This window comes from Rhineura floridana, chromosome 5 (assembly GCF_030035675.1).
Source record: "Rhineura floridana isolate rRhiFlo1 chromosome 5, rRhiFlo1.hap2, whole genome shotgun sequence".
Lineage (NCBI taxonomy): Eukaryota > Metazoa > Chordata > Lepidosauria > Squamata > Rhineuridae > Rhineura > Rhineura floridana.
Window position 1 is genome coordinate 168,701,268 of NC_084484.1, and position 19,159 is coordinate 168,720,426.

Here is a 19,159-nt window from a genome sequence, read left to right on the forward strand (position 1 = left end):
AATTAATGATGGACATTGTGCTAGCCACATTTATAATTAAAGTGGTGGGTGGAGGCAAAAGAATCACTTACTATCCTTTTCATCCCATCATAGATGTACCGAAAGGGGCCTGCTTATTCTGGTTAATCGAAACCCCATTCCCTCCCATCCCCTAGAAACACAGCTTGTTGCAGCACGTCTTGTGTTAAAAGTAATCAGCCTGCTGAAATTATTTTAAGTTAAAGAGTGGAGCTTCTCACTGTATGCCTTGTTCCAAAGTTCCATCTGCAAGAAGTGTTTAAAGCAATCCTTGCTACCACATGGCCCATTGGCGCCCGAATCTGGTAGGCACTGAAAGAGACCTTGTATTCTACTCCTAAAATTAATAGGCATCACGAGATCTTTTGCCATGGTGATGAATGTACATATTTATAACATGTTCTCCAACGAGCCTTCTCTGGCATACAGTGCTGCTGCTGGAAAAAGCACACACACAAAAAAGTCACTGGCTGCACATCTGTTTTCCCTATTTAGATGAAGAGCTCTCCTTTCTTACTTTCCTTTAATAATTTGACCTCTTTTGTTTCTGACAAAGGATGCTGTCGGGCAGAGCACTGGTTCCTTGGATTCATTCCAAGCTCAGATGAGGTCAGAATGTGAGATGGGGAAGGGGGTAGGGAAGCCAGTTCTCACAGCTGGATGGCCACTAAGTAATCTGAGCAAACAGTGGGGGGCAGGATTAAGAACATCAAATGGAATTGGATTCCTGGTTGGAAGAGTTGCACCGCTGATGCAGGAATCACAAAAGCTTTGACTTCTGTCATCATGAAAAGCTGGTGGGTCTCTTTTTTCTTGCACGTCCACACTGGTGATTGCCTCTGTTCTGCATCACCTCCATTCCGATTCACAAAGGACCCCTGCAGGATCTAAGCAGCTAACTGGAGCAAACATTACTGCGTCTGCTCTGCCACTGGCTGCGCTGGGTTAGGAATAAATGTTGAGAATCCAGGCACTTGGCAATAGGAATGAGGAAGAAATCTGGTTCACTTTGCATTTTAATGCAAGCCTGCCTAATTTGTACTTTCTGAACCGAAATGCAAACTGAAATGCAGTCCTCCTTTGAAATGCAGTCCTCCTTTGAAATTCACACTTCTCTGTATTTTGCTATGCAGTTTTCCAAGCAAATAAGTACAAAAATGCATATATTTGGGAAACGTGTGCAGAAAAAGGCATTTATTGGTGAAAATAACAAACAACCATGCATTATATTAGAGGAAAGTGCTTGCAGAAATGTATATATTAGTCAAAACTGAATCGAAAGTGTGTATATTTAGGAGAAATTCAGACTGAAATGCTGAATGTTCATGTGAAAAATTGCAGACTGCTGGGAGGAAGGACAGGATATAAATAAATTAATTAAATAAATAAAATGAGGATAAATGAATTCTAAGATTGGAAAAAATGAGAAACAAAAATAGATGCATTTGACCATCCCTACTTGGCAGCCCCTGTATTAAAAAAGAAAAAAAAAGGCTTCCAGGATCACACAAAATGTGGCAACCATATGTGTATAACTGCCATGTGGATGGAATAGTTCATACAACTGTTGCCACCATGTAATCCTAGCTGAACTGCAGGCCAATCAATGGACCACTGCAAAGTTTTGAAAGGGTCTAGCAAGCATCAGAACTGGAACATAGTGCTAGACCTGGGGGAGGGGGGAGCCTCTGGCCATCTACATGTTTATTTACTTTTATTTTAAAAATATTTATATGCCACTTTTCCAAGCAAAGGCCATCCAAAGCACCCTGCAACAATAAAAAATACATGAGTAAAAGTGTCAATATTACTAACACCAAGAATAAAACTTATGTATACCAGGGTGTCAGATTGGCTCTGCAATTAGTCTGGAGCCATTTGAGAGCAATTATCTCTATGGCCTGAGTCATTCTCTCATTCCAAATGGAGACTAGGGTCCCTCGACAGGACTGCTAGCCATATCTTCAGGGAAAAGCCCCCAGGGACTTCAGAAATCCATCTGGATTCATCAGTTTTCTGGGGTGGACCATAACAATTGGTTCACCATCCCTGTAGAGACTTTGAACAGCTCTAAAGTTAACTCTGACCAGGTACTGGTATGACCAATGGTCGGGGACGATGGGAACTGTAGCCCACCAATATCTAGAGGGCCACAAATTCCCTATCCCAGTGCTAGGCAATATCTTAATTGTAGACCATCAGCTCCAATTTTCTGCAAGCAAGTTCACTAATTTTTGTCCAGAAGAACAAGAACTCCCATCCTTCTCTCCAGTGATTTATTTATTTATTATTTAATTTATATCCCGCCCTTCCTCCTAGCAGGAGCCCAGTGATGACAGGCACACTTGCATATAGTGTTGGGCGTTGCCTTAGGAGACCCAATTACTTCCTTGGCCAACCCCCTGATGATATAGGAAATCCCACTACATCTTCCTCAATAGGTAGCCATCCACCCTATCAGGGATATCATAACAATGTTTTTCCCTGCACTGGCAGGGTTGGACTTGATGATCTTTGAGGCCCCTTTCAACTCTATCATACTGTGATTCACAGGCAGCTCCACATAGAGCATATTGACATAGTCAATAATGTTAACATCATAAAATCACAAACTGTGACCTCTCTTCCCAGCCAGGTAGGGCTGCAGTTATAGAAGAGGCAGAGTCCACCCCAACTGTAGAATTCATCTGCAGTTGATATCCAAAGATCCACCATATGTTGAGACCAATTTAGCAAAAGACAAGCGACAAACTCACGTGGATGCCAGGACTGGGGGTTGCCCAGATAGGGGTGCACCTGTCCTGACCTCCCCACACTTAACTATCCACTCAGTACCTGAAACAAACACTACATCTTCAGTTGTACAGCTCGCAACTCTGAGCCCCGCACAGCTAACATTATTATTATTAATTATTGTTATTGTTATGTGCCTTCAAGTCGATTTTGAATTATGGCGACCCTGTGAATCAACAACCTCAAATAGCATCTGCTATAAACCACCTTGTTCAGATCTTGTAAACTCAGGTCTGTGGCTTCTTTTATGGAATCAATCCATCTCTTGTTTGGCCTTCCTCTTTTTCTACTCCCTTCTGTTTTTCCCAGCATTATGGGCTTTTCTAGTGAATCAGGTCTTCTCATGATGTGTCCAAAGTATGATAACCTCAGTTTCATCATTTTAGCTTCTAGTGATAGTTGTGGTTTAATTTGTTCTAACATCCAATTATTTGTCTTTTTTGCAGTCCATAGTATGTGTAAAGCTCTCCTCCAACACCACATTTCAGATGAGTTGATTTTTCTCTTATCCGCTTTTTTCACTGTCCAACTTTCACATCCATACATAGAGACCGGGAATATTATGGTCTGAATGATCCTGACTTTAGTGTTCAATGATACATCTCTGCATTTGAGGACCTTTTCTAGTTCTCTCATAGCTGCCCTCCCCAGTCCTAGCCTTCTTCTGATTTCTTGACTATTGTCTCCATTTTGGTTAATGACTGTGCCGAGGTATTGATAATCCTTGACAAGTTCAATGTCCTCGTTGTCAACTTTAAAGTTACATAAAATAATGATTAATTATTCTTATTAAGAGGAAAACTTAAAATTCGGATAAATCCTACATGCACATTATGCATTCAAGTTGTGAAATAGATGACAAAGACAAGCAAATAATCATAAAAAATTCAAAACCTGAACAAATGGAAGGGGGGCTAGACATTCTCCTTGCCTGGGGCACTGTTTAGTTTAGAGCTGACACTGAATAGGGCTCCATTGCCACCCTTGCTCTTGGAGGCAAGCAACAGTTCTGCCGGCACTCTTTGGGTCAAGCTAGCTTCACATGAATCCTTCCGCATGGGTGACTGCAAAGGCTTCCATACAGTGTGGTGTGAGATTTCTGCCATTAAGTAAACAAAACAGGGCTGAGCCAAAACTTCAGTGTGGTGTGAGATTTCTGCCGTTAAGTAAACAAAACGGCTGAGCCAAAATTTCTCAGAAAATGATTTTCTGACAAATTTTTGGAAAATGTTATTTTCCCCCCTAAGCTCTTCCTGCTGGAGAATTGCAGTCCTCCCTTGCAGAATATTCAGCAAAAAGTATCCTCCTTAATTTTGCCATCCATGAATTTTGAGTGCATCTGTGGATCTGGTTTTTAGTATTTAATATTATTTTAACGTCATTGAAGGAAGCCCCTGCTCCTTCTAGTTCCACTCTCATCCACATCCTTGCTTCATTCACAAATATGAACTAACAATGGAATTTCAACATTAAGGGATTTCACAGAAGAGAATTTTCTGTTGAAGAATTTCATTTCCGCCTGCCAGAACTAATTAGCAACCCCCCCCTCAATTTTGCCACGCACAAATAGTGTGAAGAATTTTGTGAAACCGTTTTCACTCAACCCTAAAAATACCACCACCATCACACTGGTAAGCCCATTGCTCCTATGCAGCAGAACGCAACTAGAAATTACCCTGTGTTTTTGGCAATAGTGCAATCCTGTGCCACTGAGGTCTCACTGAGTTCATGTACTCCCAGGGTACATGTGTATAGGACTGTAGCCTAAGGCATCCCAAAACCAAATAATGCAAAAGATGAAAAGAATTCCAAAGATCTTTACTTACCTGTCTGACAGGCACCAAAAATTGCTGGATCACCTTTGGAAGCCTCTGTCTCTGGAGGGAGAAAAACAAACAAACCTTCTGAAAAATCAGCTTGATTCAGAAGTGCAAAGGGAGCAATGACATTGTCATAATCAATACAGAGTGGCTGTTGCTAAGGTGTTCCTCCTAGCTACTTAATTTGGTCCATCCTCATTCTATGCCTAAATTCAACATTGCCTGATTTGATTGATGATTGTAATGAGGATGATGCGCTTTGGGTCAACTGGACATAGAAAAAACCCCACACATCTCCAATGCTGTGGGGTCACATCAGCCCCCAAACTTTGCACTGGCCAATGACTCTGACAGCTGGATTGTGCAGTTTCTTTGTTCACTCTCACCTCCTTATTTTGGCAAGACCTCCCTGATTCCATCTTCTTTCTTCACCAGAGCCCGAAATTTGCCCTTAAAGAGCCATTTATGGCTTTCAGAGGTGACAAGTGAATGGAGCATTCCAATCTCTTACCCACCTGAATTGACACAGCTTTACCTCTTCTCCGTCAACACAGCCCCCTTTCCTGCCATCCAGCCTGCCTCACATTGGTTGCTAGGCAACCAAAGCAGGCCTATTCTCCAAAGATAATCGGCATTAACTTGCCATCCTTTTTTTAGGTTGTATTTTAGAAATGTTATTTATTTTATTATTATTTCTTAACAAAAGTAAATTAAAAAATGACCAGGTCCAAATTGAATAAACCGTTCTCTGAATGTAGAGTAAGTTATCCTCACAAAAGCAGCTCACACATCCCATAGAGATTTGTGAAGCCAGAGTACTTTTCATTTGATAGGATATACTGGGGAGGGGAGTTGGAATGCTAATCTTCACTTGTTTTTCTTGCATCTCAAGAGGCCTTGAATCTTCCAAACATTAGCTTCTCCTTTTCAGTCAGGACTGCAAGATTATATATATATATATATATATATATATATATATATATATATATATATATATATATATATATGTATTCTAATCTATATATTCTTGTAAGAGTGTCTTCACAGTGTAATTCACATGGCTGCCAACAGATGGCACTAACCTGCAAACAACAATATAATGACATTTTGGAAGAGGAGGCAAGGATAGGAAGAGCAGAGGAGAATAAGGCTGAGATAGAGGAGGAAGGCCAGGTAGTGGGGGGGGGGGAAGATGACAATTAGAATGAGGAAGTGAGATGGGGACTGAGTGGGAGAGAAGGTTAAGGCAAAGGAAGAAGAGGGTAGCAGAGGAGGTGACTAAGGGGGAGCTCAAGGGGAGGAAAGCAAGGGGGATAGTCCCATTTGCTGTCGAAATAAGTCACATGGAGCAACTTTCAGAGGGCTCAATTTGCCTGGGCATGCCTGACCCCCTCCTGAGAACAGATACGCACAACCAAAGCAAGCTGCCCTTCCCCGCTCCCGAAGGTTGGGAGGGTCCACAGGAAAGCTGTGACTTCCCCCCCCTTCATGCTTGGGAGGGGGCGGGCTAAGCAGGATTGACCGCTCGCCATGTTGCCTGATACAAGAGAGATCAATCCAGGTTAATTTGGGTATGCGAGACAGCTCCCTCCGGTGACTGCTCCCACTCTCCTGAACGTAGCCTGTTTTGCTGGGCTTTCGAGTCCCAAAGTCTGGCCTTCAAATCACCTTGCAGGCAGCAATATGCTAAAAGAAAGGTTTCCACCTTCTTTTTAGCAGTGTGTCGTGGCTTGCAAGGTGCTTTGAAGCCTCCAAAGCCCAGCAAAACAGAACACATTCAGGTGAGCGAGACATCTCTGCTCTCTCGGGCACCCCAAGCAAGCTGGACTGGACAGAGGCACATAGGAAAGCAGCTGCAAAAGGAGCACAACTCCTTTTGCACAACTCTTAAATAATAAATAGAGCTATCAAAGATTCCCCATTCCTCCTGCATCCCTTTAGAATCCTTCCCTCTATGCAATGCAGTAACACTTTGGTTCCTATCCAAGTTTACTCTCACTACCAAGAGCCCCTTGCACATGTGGAAATTCATCTATTATGGAGCTGCTTTATATCAGGTCAGGCCGTTGGTCCATCTAGCTCAGTATTGTCTACACTGACTAGCAGAAGGTCTCCAGGGTTTCAGGTAGATGCCTCTCCTAGCCCTATGTGAAGATATTGCGAATTGAACTTGGGACCATCTGTGTTTAAAGCAGATTAACTACCACTGAGCCAAGGCCCTTCCTCATTTGGTATTTTATTATTATTGAGTATACAGCCAGCCTCAAGGCCAACCTTAATGTAATGCAGCAAGAGATCTGCAGTTAGGATCTCCAAAGCAGGTCTCTAGGACAGGTTGTTTAACCCTTTTCTTTCTTCTCCTTTCCTCTCATCTCTGCTACTGGGCTGGAGGTGGGGGAGAGAGAGGTACGAACTAACAGCCATCCAAAATACTATACCTCTTAATGCATTGACAAAATGAAGAACCCCACTGTGGGTCAGCCAGCTGAAGTCATCCAGGTTCCAGTTTTCATTGAAGTCCATCTTTTCTGTACAAGGTCAAAGCAACCTCTGCCTTACAAGATCTGTGCAATGTCACGATAAGCTTTTCAAGGTGACAAGAAAGGGGCAGCAAATCCTTCTGAGAAAAAACAGGACAACATATAGTTAATTATGATTAGCACCGACTTCATGATATGAAAGAATGGAAGGCTGCTACTGAAGCAGAAATGCTGTAACACATTTCAGATTTCCTCCCCCGTTAATCTCTGATGTCAGGCCAACATGTTATATCAATGAAGATCAATGAAGCAGGAAAGAAAAATCCTTTGCAGATGCAATTAATGTTGGTCTTGTAACTCTACCCCTCCTCCACTGTTGTTGTTATTATGTGCCTTCAAGTCGATTACATCTTATGGCGACTCTATGAATCTGACCTCCAAGAGCATCTGTCATGAACCGCCCTGTTCAGATCTTGTAAGTTCAGGTCTGTGGTTTCCTTTATGGAATCAATCCATCTCTTGTTTGGCCTTCCTCTTTTTCTACTCCCTTCTGTTTTTCCCAGCATTATGATCTTTTCTAGTGAATCATGCCTTCTCATGATGTGTCCAAAGTATGATAATCTCAGTTTCATCATTTTAGCTTCTAGTGATAGTTCTGGTTTAATTTGTTCTAACACCCAATTATTTGTCTTTTTCACAGTCCATAGTATGTGTAAAGCTCTCCTCCAACACCACATTTCAGATGAGTTGATTTTTCTCTTCGCTTTCTTTCACTGTCCTTCTTTCACATCCATACATAGAGATTGGGAATACCATGGTCTGAATGATCCTGACTTTAGTGTTCAGTGATACATCTTTGCATTTGAGGACCTTTTCTAGTTCTCTCATAGCTGCCCTCCCCAGTCCTAGCCTTCTTCTGATTTCTTGACTATTGTCTCCATTTTGGTTAATGACTGTGCCGAGGTATTGATAATCCTTGACAAGTTCAATGTCCTCATTGTCAACTTTAAAGTTACTTAAATCTTCTGTTATCACTACTTTAGTCTTTTTGATGTTCAGCTGTAGTCCTGCTTTTGTGCTTTCCTCTTTAACTTTCATGAGCATTCATTTCAAATCATTCCTGGTTTCTGCTAGTAGTATGGTATCATCTGCATATCTTAAATTATTGATTGCATATCGTAAATTATTAAACCAGGAGGCGGGGCTTGGACACCAAGAAAGATGGCGGTGTAGGGTGAAAGCTCCCCTGCCCGACATATCATTAATGCCCTTAATCACAGAAAAAAATGGTTTGTTCATTTATCAAACAAATTCCCTTTACGGGGCATGCTCTGGGAAGAGCAGAGAAACAAAAACCTGGACCTTACAGGATATTTTAAACCGACGGGAAGGATACTGATTTCGAGACCAGCTCAAGACAGACTCCTGATTAACTCCAAAATGGTGACAAGCATGAATAAAACCTCTATGGGTACACAAACAGAGGCAGAGGTGGGCACCCCTGAAACAATTGTGGGGACAATTGAGGAGGAAATTTCAAAGCACTTTCAGTCCCTTAAACAAGATTTGATGGCTAGCTGGCTGTCAATACTAGAGGAAAAACTGGGAAGTGTGACTAAAAGAATAGACGTAGTGGAAAGAACTATGACCCAAACAGAGGAGACTCTTAGGGATTAAGATACCAAATTTAAAATGTTAAAGACAGACCACATAATTATTAAACTTAAACTGGAGGACCTGGAAAAAAGAAATAGAAGATCCAACCTTCATTTTAGAGGGGTGGAATAAAATGAGGAACAAGATAATGTTAAAATATTGATTACAAAATGGCTGACAACGTTGCTGCCAGACTTTCCCCTGGAGGAAGACTGTGAAAGAGCTCATAGAGCCCTTGGACCAATACTCAGAGAAAGCCCCAGGGACATAGTAGTCTGTTTTGCGAAATACTCCAAGAAAGAGGCTTTACTTAAAAATCTCAAGGAGAAGGGTGAAGTTAAATATAGTAGTAGTAAAGTTTAATATGGTCACAGACCAAACAGAGTTAAATATAAAGACTCCACAATTATGGTACTCCAAGATCTTGCCCCAGAGACGTTAGAGAGAAGAAGAAATCTGAGACCTTATACACTTATATTGCAAAAAGCAGGGCTAAAATACTGTTTGGGTTCCCATTTAAACGTATAGTTCCCTACAAAGGGATTACACACATAGCATCTACAGAAAAAGAGGTAGCAAATATATTAAAAATATTACAGTTGGAACAATCATAAGAGAAAGAGAATCAGAAAAAAGGGATTAGGTTGGAGAAGCAGAATTAGAAAAGGACAACGAGGATTTTGAAATGATCAGGCGAAAAAGGCAGAACAGAGGGAGTCTGGAAAACAGAGGAAAAGGAATGCACCCCTTCTTTGAGAATTCGACTCTGCAACGCAGTCTCAGAAATCTTCCAGACGCAGATGAGAAGGAGCATCAGATCATCATAATAGTTCCAAACAGAGTTATATCTAAGTTGAGTTTGGGCAAAATGTAAACCAGTGGTTCCCAACCTTTATGAGCACGGGACCCCCTTTATAAGCTGAAAATTTTTTTGACCCCCTCCCCCCAGGAAGGCAGGCTGGCTGCCAGGAAGGAAGGGGGAAAGCAGCCTTTCTTTGCAGGCTTGCTTCTTTTTGCTTCACAAAAAGCCCTCTCCTCTCATTCTGAGCAAGGGTGTTAGCAGCAGCGGCAGTGCGAGGAGACAGGAGTCGGTGATAGTAATCCCCTCTTCTTCCTGGTAGCTCCACCCTCAGTCTCCTTTGGCATCTGCCATGTATTTTATAGGCAGATGCCTGCCCTTGGCGCGCCTAAAAGACACTCTGGAGCTTCAGCAAAAGGCCTCCCCTCTTGTTTGGAGCAAGGGGGAGGTGTCATCTGCAGCGGCAGCAGAAAGCAGACAGTGTCGAGGGAGTGAAGACTTTTTTAAAAAAATTAATAAATAAATCATTTCTTTACTGTTCACGGCCCCCTCTGGATTACTTTGCGGGCTCCCTGGGGGTCCCGGCCCCCAGGTTGGGAACCACTGATGTAAACTAAAGGTCCAGGTTGGCTTGTTTGAGTTTGAGCCACTTCCTCCCCCCCCATAATATTATTTTATTTTATTGCTTTTTTTTTTTTTAAGGGCATATAAAAATAATGATGAAGATAAGGGCTGGGATAAGATCTTGTCCCATGTTATCGTCCTATGAGGTAATAGGTCGAATCCCTGTGAGCTATAATTAGTTTTTCAATATTTCAAAAACTATAAATTAATTTACTGGGTGACACAGAGACGTGCACCTGAAGGGGAAAGAACCAGGCCTCTAAAAAAAGGGGGTGAGGTAAAAGAAGGGAGGCACAGGAAGGGGTTAACAGTTCTGTGAAAAGAGAGAGTTAAATTAGAAGAAATAGGTGAGGTTATATTCAAGATTAGTATTACAACATGAGAATTTCAACACTTAATATTAAAGGAATGGGCACGGTCATTAAGATAAACAGATTAGCCAAACCAGTAAGAGATTTACACCCTAATGCACTAATGTTGCAAGAGATACATAAGGCCAAACTGGCAGATGGATTTCTAAATGGCACTCAATGGAACCAAATTCCTGGCAAAAGGGACCAGTAAGGCCAGAGGAGTGGCACTTCTTTTTCTTGATTTTGAACCCAGTAGACAAATGTTAGACCCTCAGGGTAGATTTATCTGTGTAGAAGGAATGTTGGAAGGGAGTTTGAAAACCAGGGAGATGGCCTGTTCTGGATGTGATTGCATTTCCTTGGAAGGAGCAGTTCCACAGCTTGGGAGTACTCCTGGATCCAGCATTCTCACTGGAGGCTCAGGTGGCCTCTGTGGCTAGGAGTGCCTTTTCCAGGTACAGCTGGTTTGCCAACTTTGACCCTTTTTGACAGAGATGACTTAGCACAGTACTCCATTCTCTGGTAACTTCCAGATTGGATTATTGCAGTGTGCTCTACTTGGGGCTGTTCTTGAAGACGACTTGGAAACTTCAACTCATCCAAAATGCAGCAGCCAGATTACTGGCTTGGGTTCTTTTAGATCTCACATAAACCATGTTTTAAAACAGTTGCATTGGTTGCCATTTCACTTCTGGACCCAATTTAAAGTGCTCACGTTCGTGGTTAAAGCCCTAAACAACTTAGATCCCAAATATCTGAAAAACCATCTCCTTCTCTACAGACCCTCTCAGGTGTTGTGAGCAGCAGAGGGGGCCCTTTTGGAAGCTCCACCACCCTCAGAAGCTGAGGGGGTAGCGTAGGAGAGGGCATTCTCTGTGATGGTCCCTAAGCTGTGCGTCTCCCTCCTCACTGAGGTGCATCTGGCAACTTAAGAACATAAGAACATGAGAACATAAGAAGAGCCTGCTGGATCAGGCCAGTGGCCCATCTAGTCCAGCATCCTGTTCTCACAGTGGCCAACCGGGTGCCTGGGGGAAGCCCGCAAGCAGGTCCCGAGTGCAAGAACACTCTCCCCTCCTGAGGCTTCCGGCAACTGGTTTTCAGAAGCATGCTGCCTCTGACTAGGGTGGCAGAGCACAGCCATCATTGCTAGTAGCCATTGATAGCCCTGTCCTCCATGAATTTGTCTAATCTTCTTTTAAAGCCATCCAAGCTGGTGGCCATTACTGCATCTTGTGGGAGCAAATTCCATAGTTTAACTATGCGCTGAGTAAAGAAGTACTTCCTTTTGTCTGTCCTGAATCTTCCAACATTCAGCTTCTTTGAATGTCCACGAGTTCTAGTATTATGAGAGAGGAAGAAGAACTTTTCTCTATCCACTTTCTCAATGCCATGCATAATTTTATACACTTCTATCATGTCTCCTCTGACCCGCCTTTTCTCTAAACTAAAAAGCCCCAAATGCTGCAACCTTTCCTCGTAAGGGAGTCGCTCCATCCCCTTGATCATTCTGGTTGCCCTCTTCTGAACCTTTTCCAACTCTATAATATCTTTTTTGAGATGAGGCGACCAGAACTGTACACAGTATTCCAAATGCGGCCGCACCATAGATTTATACAACGGCATTATGATATCGGCTGTTTTATTTTCAATACCTTTCCTAATTATCGCTAGCATGGAATTTGCCTTTTCCACAGCTGCCGCACACTGGGTCAACATTTTCATCGTGCTGTCCACTACAACCCCGAGGTCTCTCTCCTGGTCGGTCACCGCCAGTTCAGACCCCATGAGCGTATATGTGAAATTAAGATTTTTTGCTCCAATATGCATAATTTTACACTTGTTTATATTGAATTGCATTGGCCATTTTTCTGCCCATTCACTCAGTTTGGAGAGGTCTTTTTGGAGCTCTTCGCAATCTCTTTTTGTTTTAACAACCCTGAACAATTTAGTGTCGTCAGCAAACTTGGCCACTTCACTGCTCACTCCTAATTCTAGGTCATTAATGAACAAGTTGAAAAGTACAGGTCCCAATACCGATCCTTGAGGGACTCCACTTTCTACAGCCCTCCATTGGGAGAGCTGTCCGTTTATTCCTACTCTCTGCTTTCTGCTTCTTCACCAATTCCTTATCCACAAGAGGACCTCTCCTCTTATTCTATGACTGCTAAGCTTCCCCAGAAGTCTTTGGTGAGATATCTTGTCAAAAGCTTTTTGAAAGTCTAAGTACACTATGTCCACTGGATCACCTCTATCTATATGCTTGTTGACACTCTCAAAGAATTCTAATAGGTTACTGAGACAGGACTTTCCCTTGCAGAAGCCATGCTGGCTCTGCTTCAGCAAGGCTTGTTCTTCTATGTGCTTAGTTAATCTAGCTTTAATAATACTTTCTACCAGTTTTCCAGGGACAGAAGTTAAGCTAACTGGCCTGTAATTTCCGGGATCCCCTCTGGATCCCTTTTTGAAGATTGGCGTTACATTTGCCACTTTCCAGTCCTCAGGCACGGAGGAGGACCCAAGGGACAAGTTACATATTTTAGTTAGCAGATCAGCAATTTCACATTTGAGTTCTTTGAGAACTCTCGGGTGGATGCCATCCAGGCCCGGTGATTTGTCAGTTTTTATATTGTCCATTAAGCCTAGAACTTCCTCTCTCGTTACCACTATTTGTCTCAGTTCCTCAGAATCCCTTCCTGCAAATGTTAGTTCAGGTTCAGGGATCTGCCCTATATCTTCCACCGTGAAGACAGATGCAAAGAATTCATTTAGCTTCTCTGCAATCTCCTTATCGTTCTTTAGTACACCTTTGACTCCCTTATCATCCAAGGGTCCAATTGCCTCCCTAGATGGTCTCCTGCTTTGAATGTATTTATAGAATTTTTTGTTGTTGGTTTTTATGTTCTTAGCAATGTGCTCCTCAAATTCTTTTTTAGCATCCCTTATTGTCTTCTTGCATTTCTTTTGCCAGAGTTTGTGTTCCTTTTTATTTTCTTCATTCAAACAAGACTTCCATTTTCTGAAGGAAGACTTTTTGCCTCTAAGAGCTTCCTTGACTTTGCTCGTTAACCATGCTGGCATCTTCTTGGCCCTGGCAGTACCTTTTCTGATCTGCGGTATGCACTCCAGTTGAGCTTCTAATATAGTGTTTTTAAACAACTTCCAAGCATTTTCGAGTGATGTGACCCTCTGGACTTTGTTTTTCAGCTTTTTTTTTACCGATCCCCTCATTTTTGTGAAGTTTCCTCTTTTGAAGTCAAATGTGACCGTGTTGGATTTTCTTGGCAATTGGCCATTTACATTCACTGTACAGTTTTAGGCAAATGCTGAAGATGCATCTCTTTACCTTGGTGTTTGACATGTGAGATGTAAAGAATGAGTTTCTCACTAATTTGTTGTTGTTGTTGTTTTTTGTTGTTGTATCCCGCCCTTCCTCCCAATAAGGAACAGGTTATGGAATATGTATGATGCCCTCAACAGTTTCTCCCATTTCCAAATGTGCCCACAGCCCAGAAAGGTTGGCAACCTCTGACCCATTGGTAGGGCCGGTTCTGCTCCTTCCACCCTGCCAAACAGGGAAGTGCTATGATGTGAGTAGTTTGTACATGGTCCAAATCAGTCACCAACCTGGGCACTGGAAATTGTCAAAATTGTTCAGGGCAAGGGACAACCCAAACTGGAAACGAAGTAGAGTTCTTCATCCTATACAGAGCTAGAAGAACTTTCACTTCTCATTTCCCAATTTTTCATGATGTCTTTCGTGATGCTGGAATTCTTGAAGATCCGCGTGTCTCTCATTGATCAAAATCCAACCATCATGAAATCACCGGGTCCTCTCCAGCAAAATATTTCAAGCAGAGCCACAAAGGCTTTTGGTTTCACTGTTCTGTGCGAGCTGTCTGCCAGTGATTCCGAAACCAGAGCACCCACCCACCCCACTCTCCTCCAAAAAAACTAAGCAAAATCACTGCAGGCAGCAAGAAATTACAGGAAAAATGGTTAAGATCAAAGGAAAGGAGTGGTAGTTTCTTTTGTCCTTAAACCATAGCAGACAGAAACTAAAGCTTAACTATTTTAAGTAGAGATCTTTCCCGGTCTGCATCTGTACTGGAATTGTTTTAAAGATGTTTTTAAGATATTTTAAATATATTTTTATTGTTTTATCACTTGTTGTTTGCCCCCTTGGGCTCCTTTTGGGGGGACTGGCGGGAAATAAATTTAACAAACAAACAATAATAAATATTTGGGGAGGATGAGACTGTTTTAGGGGCCTAAAGGTGCTGAACGACAGGGTTCTGTGAGCCCATTTTATTGAAAGATAAAATGTGGAGCCCTTCACCTGCATTGCAGTGCCTGCAGAAAATAATTAGAAACTTGCATTGCACACCCTGGGTGCTCCCTCCCTCCCTCTCTCTCTCTCTCTCACACACACACCCCTCATGCAATCCATATGCTTTAATCCCTTTTGACATCCAACATCTTTTGGTCTTTTGCAGCTCTCCACAGAATTACTCCACCCTCTCAGCCCTCATTTTGCACGATAACCCTACCCATGACTTTCACTCTGCAACTCTACCACATTATTTGCTACCATTCTAAATGGAGGCAGGGCGCGTTTACAAGATAAGAAGAAAAGAGCCTTGCAGGACCAGGCCAATGGCCCATCTAGTCTAGCCTCCTCTTCTCACAATGGCCAACCAGATACTCACAGGAAGCCCACAAGCAGTACCTGAGTGCAAGAGTGCTCTCCCTACCTGTGATTCCCAGCAACTGGTATTCATAGGCATGCTGCCTGTGACAATTTCTGATGGGGACCACAGCAGGAGTAAAGGCTACCAAAAAAAGCCCTACACAGCTTGGGACTAGGATACCTGAAATATCGTCTTACCCCTTATATACCCAGTCGATCACTGCGCTCCGCAGATGAGGGCCTCCTGCAGATACCACCTTATCAGGAGGTCTGTTCCGCACAACATAGGAAGTGGACCTTTAGTGTAGTGGCACCTACCCTTTAGAATTCCCTTCCATTAAGTATTAGACTGGCACCATCTCTGTTATCTTTGCGGCGCCTACTGAAGACCTTTCTCTTTCAACAAGCCTTTTAAGTGGAGAACTTATCCCAGTCTGTGTTGGAATTGCTTTTTAAGATTTTAATAAACTCAGAACAATTGTAAGTACAGTTCCATGGCATGCCACCCTAATGAGAAAAGGAGTCGAAGATGTGTGGGAGTTTCTAAAAAATGAAATTTCTAAAAAAAAAGAAAAGGAAATTCTAAAGGCGCAATGGCAAGCAATTCCAACAAGGAAAAAAGGGGGGAAACAACAGAAGAAGCCAATGTGGCTTCACAAAAAGCTTAGAGATAACCTGAAAACAAAAAAAGGACACATGCAGGAAGTGGAAAGAAGGCCAGGCCACAAAGGAAGAGTACAGGCAGGTATCACGGAATTGCAGGGATGGTGTCAGGAAGGCTAAAACTGAGAATGAGCTGAGGATAGCGAGGGATGCTAAAAGCAACAAAAAAGCTTTCTTCAGGTATGTCCACAGTAAAAGACAGAGAAAAGAAATGGTGACACAGCTACTCAATGAAGATGGCGAAATGATAACAGATGAGAAAGAAAAAGCAGAAGTGCTCAATTCCTACTTTGGCTCAGTCTTCTCCCAAAAAAGGGCCTATGACCCTCCCGGGAAACATGAAGTAAAAGGGTCAGGATTGGACCTTGAGATGGATAGACAAATGGTCAAGGAATACCTAATCACTTTCAATGCGTTCAAATAGGCGCACCGTTTGAAAATCACTGTCCTAGAAACAGAAAATCCTGATGCAAACTGGAGAATACAAAAGAACAGCACGCAGGGGCAGAGTGTGTGTGTGGAAGGTAAATGGAAGCCACTCATGCTTCCCAAGTGTATTGCACTAGCACCCATGCCACAGAGGCTTCTCTGGTACTCTAATTTGAATGATAAAATAAAAGAGAGCCTTATTTTCTTTTAGGGAGGCACTCAAATGAAAAAAAAAAACACCCCACACTCAGTTAATTAAAATCTGCATACATTTTCATATGGCTAAAATAAAGCATTGTTTTTTTCTTTGTCTTCTGAAGTAGAAAACATGTTCTGTAGATGAGGCACGCACAATGTCACAACAAGCACATCTCAGAAGAGGCATTCCCTGCTGTATTTCAGAGAAGAAACGTCTCTTCAAAGATGGCATTGGTACCTGCTGCCAATGAACTTGTAAATGCTTAATAATTAATATTGTTGGAAGTGGGGCAAGAGAAACTCCTGTTTGGGTTCTTTTGTTTGTATTCGAGAAGGAAGATAGAGTCCTCCAGCTGGCAAGGCTTGCCTACCTTTACCTGCACTGTTCTCTGCCTAACTTCCTTCCATTGTAAACTGATATGCTCAGGGAAGCTGACCTGCCCCTCCTTTGTCTTCTTCTTTGACTGAGGAAAGAGGAGACATCTCTGTCTTTGCTCTCTCTCCTGAGCCATGAGAGCAATACCCAAGTCTGGGCATTGCGCCTCCAACGTAGTTAGTTAGACAGAGATTGGAAGTTACTTTTTTTGAACTACAACTCCCATCAGTCCAATCCAGTGGCCATGCTGGCTGGGGCTGATAGGAGTTGTAGTTTTAAAAAAGTAACTTTTCCAAGCTCCTAGGTATGCTTTTCCTATCTACTTAGTATTTCTATAAATAAGCTTTTCTTATTTTACTAAGTGTTAAGTCTCAGTGATCTAAATGCAGGGTAAAATCCTGCAACTTAGGTAAATATACACACTAGCACACACGCAGCTCAGACTGCTGAGTATCTCTGCATATTTCCATAACAAATATATCTCAATTATGTATTTAATTATGTATTTAACCATGAAATAATTTTTTTTAAAAAAAAACTGCTAACCAATTAACTGGAGACTTTTTTAAAAAATTATAAAGAACATTTGAGGTGATTGATTTATTAATCAACTAACATTTAGGTGCCTCCTCTAGGATGCACACCTCAATGTGGTGAGGGGGTTTGAGAGTATCAAAGACGCTGAGAGTAATGCTGTCAGGAGTCTAGACCAAGAGGCTAGACTCCTAGCAGGGTCACTCAAGGTGGAATGGTCAAAGCTGAAACACCAGACTAAGATGCATCCAAACTCAGAGGAAGGCCATGGTAAACCACCTCTGAATATCTCTTACCACAAAAACCCTATGAACAGAGTATCCAAAATGCAACACAAGATAGTGCTGGAAGATGAGACCCCCTTAATATCCTTAGTGCCTTAATATCTCATGCAAGTAAAGTAATGCTCAAGATTCTACAACAAAGGCTCTTACTATATATGGAGAGAGAAATACCAGATGTCCAAGCTGGATTTAGAAACAGAAGAGGTTCCAGAGATCATATCACAAACATATGTTGGATAATGGAACAAACCAAGGAATTTCAGAAGAAAATCACCCTGTGCTTTATAGATTACAGCAAAACCTTTGATTGGGTAGACCAGGAACAACTATGGAATGCTTTAAAAGAAATGGGGGTGCCACAGCATCTGATTGTCCTGATGTCCTGTACTCTGGACAAGAGGCTACTGTAAGGACGGAACATGGAGAAACCGATTGGTTTCCAGTCGGAAAGGGTGTGAGACAGGGCTGAGTTTTATCACCCTATTTGTTTAATTTATGTGCAGAACGTATCATACAGAAAGCAGGATTGGACCAAGATGGAGGTGTGAGAATTGGAGAGAGAAATATCAATAATTTAAGATACACAGACGATAGTAGAAACCAGTAATGATCTGAAACAATTGTTGATGAAAGTTGAAGAGGAAAGCACAAAAGCAGGACTACAGCTGAACGTCCAGAAGACTAAAGTAATGACAACAGAAGATTTATGTAACTTTAAAGCTGACAATGAGGACATTGAACCTGTCAAGGATTATCAATACCTTGGCACTGTCATTAACCAAAATGGAGACAATAGTCAAGAAATCAGAAGAAGGCTAGGACTGGGGAGGGCAGCTATGAGAGAACTAGAAAAGGTCCTCAAATGCAAAGATATATCACTGAACAGTAAAAATCAGGATCATTCAGACCATGGTATTCCCGATCTCTATGTATGGATGTGAAAGTTGGACAGTGAAAAAAATGGATAAGAGAAAAATCAACTCATTTGAAATGTGGTGTTGGAGGAGAGCTATCACTAGATAGATAATGAGAAGACATGAGAAGAAAAGAGAATTATGCTGGGGAAAACAGAAGGGAGTAGGAAAAGAGGAAGGCCAAACAAGAGATGGATTTATTCCATAAAGGAAGCCGCAGATCTGAACTTACAAGATCTGAACAGGGTGGTTTATAGCCGATGCAATTGGAGGTCGCTCATTCATAGGGTGGCCATAAGTCGAAATCAACTTGAAGGCACATAACAACAACATTTAGGTGACTAAACACTGAAGTACCTTCTTCCTCTATATCAATATTATAATAGTGTGGATTCTTATTCTAGTTGCATTTTCATAAACCACTAATCTTTGAGAACAGAATACCATTGAACATAGGTCAGCTAAACTTTCAGCCGGGATTGACTCCAATGTAAAACAATCTGCCACTGCATGCATTGCCTGGACAGG

At 42.1% G+C, this 19,159-nt stretch overlaps 1 protein-coding gene across 1 annotated transcript in view; it reads right to left on the reverse strand.

Annotated features, from left to right (window-relative positions):
* The window catches only part of AMOTL1 (angiomotin like 1), a 122,695-nt gene that overhangs the window by 97,683 nt on the left and 5,853 nt on the right, over positions 1 to 19,159 (reverse strand). The window contains exons 2-3 of the mRNA XM_061628785.1: positions 7,070 to 7,251; positions 4,638 to 4,688 (exon numbers count right to left, since the gene is read on the reverse strand). Of these exons, the coding sequence (XP_061484769.1) occupies positions 4,638 to 4,688; positions 7,070 to 7,154 (136 nt within the window). The 5' untranslated portion in view covers positions 7,155 to 7,251. The remainder of the gene's footprint in view (positions 1 to 4,637; positions 4,689 to 7,069; positions 7,252 to 19,159) is intronic.